Below are 6,219 nucleotides of genomic sequence, written 5' to 3'. Positions count from 1 at the left end.
GGAGACTGTAGGACTAATCTTGGGAAGATCAAGTCTAAATCTAACGGGAGTTCAAATTCATACTGGTGTGGTTGATTCAGACTATAAAGGCGAAATTCAATTGGTTATTAGCTCTTCAATTTCTTGGAGTGCCAGTCCAGGAGACAAGATTGCTCAATTATTACTCCTGCCATATATTAAGGTTGAAAATATTGCGATAAAAAGAACAGGAGGGTTTGGAAGCACTGATCTGACAGGAAAGGCTGCATATTGGGCAAGTCAGGTCTCAGAGAACAGGCCTGTGTGTAAGGTCATTATTCAAGGAAAACAGTTTGAAGGGTTAGTAGACACTGGAGCGGATGTCTCTATCATTGCTTTAAATCAGTGGCCAAAAAATTGGCCTAAACAAAAGGCTGTCACAGGACTTGGTGGCATAGGCACAGCCTCAGAAGTGTACCAAAGTACGAAGATTTTACATTGTTTAGGGCCAGATAATCAAGAAAGTACTGTTCAGCCAATGATTACTTCAATTCCTCTTAATCTGTGGGGTCGAGATTTATTACAACAATGGGGTACGGAAATCACTATGCCCGCTCCATTATATAGCCCCACAAGTCAAAAAATCATGACCAAGATGGGATATATACCAGAAAAGGGACTAGGAAAAAATGGAGATGGCATTAAAGTTCCAATTGAGACTAAAATAAATCAAGAAAGAAAAGGAATAGGGTATCCTTTTTAGGGGCGGCCACTGTAGAGCCTCCAAAACCCATACCATTAACTTGGAAGACAGAAAAACCAGTATGGGTAAATCAGTGGCCGCTACCAAAACAAAAACTGGAGGCTTTACATTTATTAGCAAATGAACAGTTAAAAAAAGGACATATTGAGCCTTCATTCTCGCCTTGGAATTCTCCTGTGTTTGTAATTCAGAAGAAATCTGGCAAATGGCATATGTTAACTGACTTAAGGGCCATAAATGCCGTAATTCAACCCATGGGGCCTCTCCAACCCTGGTTGCCCTCTCCGGCCATGATCCCAAAAAACTGGCCCTTAATTATAATTGATCTAAAGGATTGTTTTTTACCATCCCTCGGGTGGAGCAGGATTGAGAAAAATTTGCCTTTACTATACCAGCCATAAATAATAAAGAACCAGCCACCAGGTTTCAGTGGAAAGTGTTACCTCAAGGAATGTTTAATAGTCCAACTATTTGTCAGACTTTTGTAGGTCGAGCTCTTCAGCCAGTTAGAAACAAGTTTTCAGACTGTTATATTATTCATTACACTGATGATGTTTTATGTGCTGCAGAAACGAGAGATAAACTAATTGACTGTTATACATTTCTGCAAGCAGAGGTTGCCAACGCAGGACTAACAATAGTGTCTGATAAGATCCAAACCTCTACTCCTTTTCATTATTTAGGGATGCAAATAAAAAATAGAAAAATTAAGCCACAAAAAATAGAAATAAGAAAAGACACATTAAAAACACTAAATGATTTTCAAAAATTGCTAGGAGATATTAATTGGATTCGGCCAACTATAGGCATTCCTACTTATGCCATGTCAAATTTGTTCTCTATCTTAAGAGGAGACTCAGACTTAAATAGTGAGAGAATGTTAACCCCAGAGGCAACAAAAGAAATTAAATTAGTGGAAGAGAAAATTCAGTCAGCACAGATAAATAGAATAGATCCCTTAGCCCCACTCCAACTTTTGATTTTTGCCACTGCACATTCTCCAACAGGCACCATTATTCAAAATACTGATCTTGTGGAGTGGTCATTCCTTCCTCACAGTACAGTTAAGACTTTTACATTGTACTTAGATCAAATAGCCACATTAATTGGTCAGACAAGATTACAAATAATAAAATTATGTGGAAATGACCCAGACAAAATAGTTGTCCCTTTAACCAAGGAACAAATTAGACAAGCCTTTATCAATTCTGGTACATGGCAAATTGGCCTTGCTAATTTTGTGGGAATTATTGGTAATCATTACCCAAAAACAAAAATCTTCCAATTTTTGAAATTGACTACTTGGATTCTACCTAAAATTACCAGACGGAAACCTTTACAAAATGTTCTAACAGTATTTACTGATGGTTCCAGCAATGGAAAAGCGGCTTACACAGGGCCAAAAGAACGAGTAATCAAAACTCCATATCAATCGGCTCAAAGAGCAGAGTTGGTTGCAGTCATTACAGTGTTACAAGATTTTGACCAACCTATCAATATTATATCAGATTCTGCATACGTAGTACAGGCTACAAGGGATGTTGAGACAGCTCTAATGAAATATAGCATGGATGATCAATTAAACCAGCTATTCAATTTATTACAACAAACTGTAAGAAAAAGAAATTTCCCATTTTATATTACTCATATTTGAGCACACAGTAATTTACCAGGGCCGTTGACTAAAGCAAATGAACAAGCTGACTTACTGGTATCCTCTGCATTCATAAAAGCACAAGAACTTCATGCTTTGACTCATGTAAATGCAGCAGGATTAAAAAACAAATTTGATGTCACATGGAAACAGGCAAAAAATATTGTACAACATTGCACCCAGTGTCAAGTCTTACACCTGCCCACTCAAGAGACAGGAGTTCATCCCAGAGGTCTGTGTCCTAATGCATTACGGCAAATGGATGTCACGCATGTACCTTCATTTGGAAGATTATCATATGTTCATGTAACAGTTGATACTTATTCACATTTCATATGGGCAACTTGCCAAACAGGAGAAAGTACTTCCCATGTTAAAAAACATTTATTGTCTTGTTTTGCTGTAATGGGAGTTCCAGAAAAAATCAAAACTGACAATGGACCTGGATATTGTAGTAAATCTTTCCAAAAATTCTTAAATCAGTGGAAAATTTCACATACAACAGGAATTCCTTATAATTCCAAAGGACAGGCCATAGTCAAAAGAACTAATAGAACACTCAAAACTCAATTAGTTAAACAAAAAGAAGGGGGAGACAGTAAGGAGTGTACCACTCCTCAGATGCAACTTAATCTAGCACTCTATACTTTAAATTTTTTAAACATTTATAGAAATCAGACTACTACTTCTGCAGAACAACATCTTACTGGTAAAAAGAACAGCCCACATGAAGGAAAACTGATTTGGTGGAAAGATAATAAAAATAAGACATGGGAAATAGGGAAGGTGATAACGTGGGGGAGAGGTTTTGCTTGTGTTTGACCAGGAGAAAATCAGCTTCCTGTTTGGATACCCACTAGACATTTGAAGTTCTACAATGAACCCATTGGAGATGCAAAGAAAAGCACCTCCGCGGAGACGGAGACACCGCAATCGAGCACCATCGACTCACAAGATGAACAAAATAGTGATGTCAGAAAAACAGATGAAATTGCCATCCACCAAGAAGGCAGAGCTGCCGACTTGGGCACAACTAAAGAAGCTGATGCAGTTAGCTACAAAATGTCTAGAGAACACAAAGGTGACACAAACTCCAGAGAGTATGCTGCTTGCAGCCTTGATGATTGTATCAATGGTGGTAAGTCTCCCTATGCCTGCAGGAGCAGCTGCAGCTAATTATACCTACTGGGCCTATGTGCCTTTCCTGCCCTTAATTTGGGCAGTCACATGGATGGCTAATCCTATAGAAGTATATGTTAATGATAGTGTATGGGTACCTGGCCCCACAGATGATCGCTGCCCTGCCAAACCTGAAGAAGAAGGGATGATGATAAATATTTCCATTGGGTATCATTATCCTCCTATTTGCCTAGGGAGAGGACCAGGATGCTTAATGCCTGCAGTCCAAAATTGGTTGGTAGAAGTACCTACTGTCAGTCCTAACAGTAGATTCACTTATCACATGGTAAGCGGGATGTCACTCAGGCCACGGGTAAATTATTTACAAGACTTTTCTTATCAAAGATCATTAAAATTTAGACCTAAAGGGAAACCTTGCCCCAAGGAAATTCCCAAAGGATCAAAAAATACAGAAGCCTTAGTTTGGGAAGAATGTGTGGTCAATAGTGCGGTTATATTACAAAACAATGAATTCAGAACTATTATAGATTGGGCACCTCGAGGTCAATTCTACCACAATTGCTCAGGACAAACTCAGTTGTGTCCAAGTGCACAAGTGAGTCCAGCTGTTGATAGCGACTTAACAGAAAGTCTAGACAAATATAAGCATAAAAAATTACAGTCTTTCTACCCTTGGGAATGGGAAGAAAAAGGAATCTCTACCCCAAGACCAAAAATAATAAGTCCTGTCTCTGGTCCTGAACATCCAGAATTGTGGAGGCTTACTGTGGCCTCACACCGCATTAGGATTTGGTCTAGAAATCAAACTTTAGAAACAAGAGACTGTAAGCCATTTTATACTATCGACCTAAATTCCAGTCTAACGGTTCCTTTACAAAGTTGCGTAAAGCCCCCTTATATGCTGGTTGTAGGAAATATAGTTATTAAACCAGACTCCCAAACTATAACCTGTGAAAATTGCAGATTGTTTACTTGCATTGATTCAACTTTTAATTGGCAGCACTGTATTCTGCTGGTGAGAGCAAGAGAAGGCGTGTGGATCCCTGTGTCCATGGACCGACCGTGGGAGGCCTCGCCATCCATCCATATTTTGACTGAAGTATTAAAAGGTGTTTTAAATAGATCCAAAAGATTCATTTTTACTTTAATTGCAGTGATTATGGGATTAATTGCAGTCACAGCTACGGCTGCTGTAGCAGGAGTTGTGTTACACTCTTCTGTTCAGTCAGTAAACTTTGTTAATGATTAGCAAAAAAATTCTACAAGACTGTGGAATTCACAATCTGGTATTGATCAAAAATTGGCAAATCAAATTAATGATCTTAGACAAACTGTCATTTGGACGGGAGACAAACTCATGAGCTTAGAACATTGTTTCCAGTTACAATGTGACTGGAATACGTCAGATTTTTGTATTACACCCCAAATTTATAATGAGTCTGGGCATCACTGGGCTATGGTTAGACGCCATCTACAAGGAAGAGAAGATAATCTCACTTTAGACATTTCCAAATTAAAAGAACAAATTTTCGAAGCATCAAAAGCCCATTTAAATTTGGTGCCAGGAACTAAGGCAATTACAGGAGTTGCTGATGGCCTCGCAAATCTTAACCCTGTCACTTGGGTTAAGACCATTGGAAGTACTACAATTATAAATTTCATATTAATCCTTGTGTGCCTGTTTTGTCTGTTGTTAGTCTGCAGGTGCACCCAACAGCTCCGAAGAGACGACCATCGAGAATGGGCCATGATGACGATGGCGGTTTTGTCAAAAAGAAAAGGGGGAAATGTGGGGAAAAGCAAGAGAGATCAGATTGTTAATATGTCTGTGTAGAAAGAAGTAGACATAAGAGACTCCATTTTGTTCTGCATTAAGAAAAATTCTTCTGCCTTGAGATGCTGTTAATCTGTGACCTTACCCCCAACCCCGTGCTCTCTGAAACATGTGCTGTGTCAAACTCAGGGTTAAATGGATTAAGGGTTGTGCAAGATGTGCTTTGTTAAACAAATGCTTGAAGGCAGCATGCTCCTTAGGAGTCATCACCACTCCCTAATCTCGAGTACCCAGGGACACAAAAACTGTGGAAGGCTGCAGGGACCTCTGCCTAGGAAAGCCAGGTATTGTCCAAGGTTTCTCCCCATGTGATAGTCTGAAATATGGCCTCGTGGGAAGGGAAAGACCTGACCGTCCCCCAGCCCGACACCCGTAAAGGGTCTGTGCTGAGGAGGATTAGTATAAGATGAAGGCATGCCTCTTGCAGTTGAGACAAGAGGAAGGCATCTGTCTCCTGCCTGTCCCTGGGCAATGGAATGTCTTGGTATAAAACCCGATTGTACGTTCCATCTACGAGATAGGGGAAAACCGCCTTAGGGCTGGAGGTGAGACATGTGGGCAGCAATACTGCTTAACAAAGCATTGAGATGTTTATGTCTATGCATATCTAAAGCACAGCACTTGATTCTTTACCTTGTCTATGATGCAAAGACCTTTGTTCACGTGTTTGTCTGCTGACCCTCTCCCCACTATTGTCTTGTGACCATGACACATCCCCCTCTCTGAAAAACACCGACAAATAATCAATAAATACTAAGGGAACTCAGAAGCCAGGGGGATCCTCCATATGCTGAACGCTGGTCCCCTGGGTCCCCTTATTTCTTTCTCTATACTTTGTCTCTGTGTCTTTTTCTTTTCCAAGTCTCTCGT

General features: G+C 39.9%; 1 protein-coding gene across 1 annotated transcript; it reads left to right on the top strand.

Moving 5' to 3' along the window:
- Positions 1-3,190: 3,190 nt before the first annotated feature.
- Positions 3,191-4,327, top strand: LOC129049378 (endogenous retrovirus group K member 5 Env polyprotein-like). The gene is given in 2 exon segments (XM_063711970.1): positions 3,191-4,302; positions 4,304-4,327. Coding segments are annotated over 2 exon segments (1,074 nt in total). The 5' UTR covers positions 3,191-3,252.
- Positions 4,328-6,219: the final 1,892 nt, after the last annotated feature.

This window comes from Pongo abelii, chromosome 10, assembly GCF_028885655.2.
Source record: "Pongo abelii isolate AG06213 chromosome 10, NHGRI_mPonAbe1-v2.0_pri, whole genome shotgun sequence".
In the NCBI taxonomy this organism is placed as follows: domain Eukaryota; kingdom Metazoa; phylum Chordata; class Mammalia; order Primates; family Hominidae; genus Pongo; species Pongo abelii.
The sequence above is the reverse complement of the archived record's forward strand: the minus strand, read 5'-3'. Positions and strand labels throughout refer to the sequence as shown.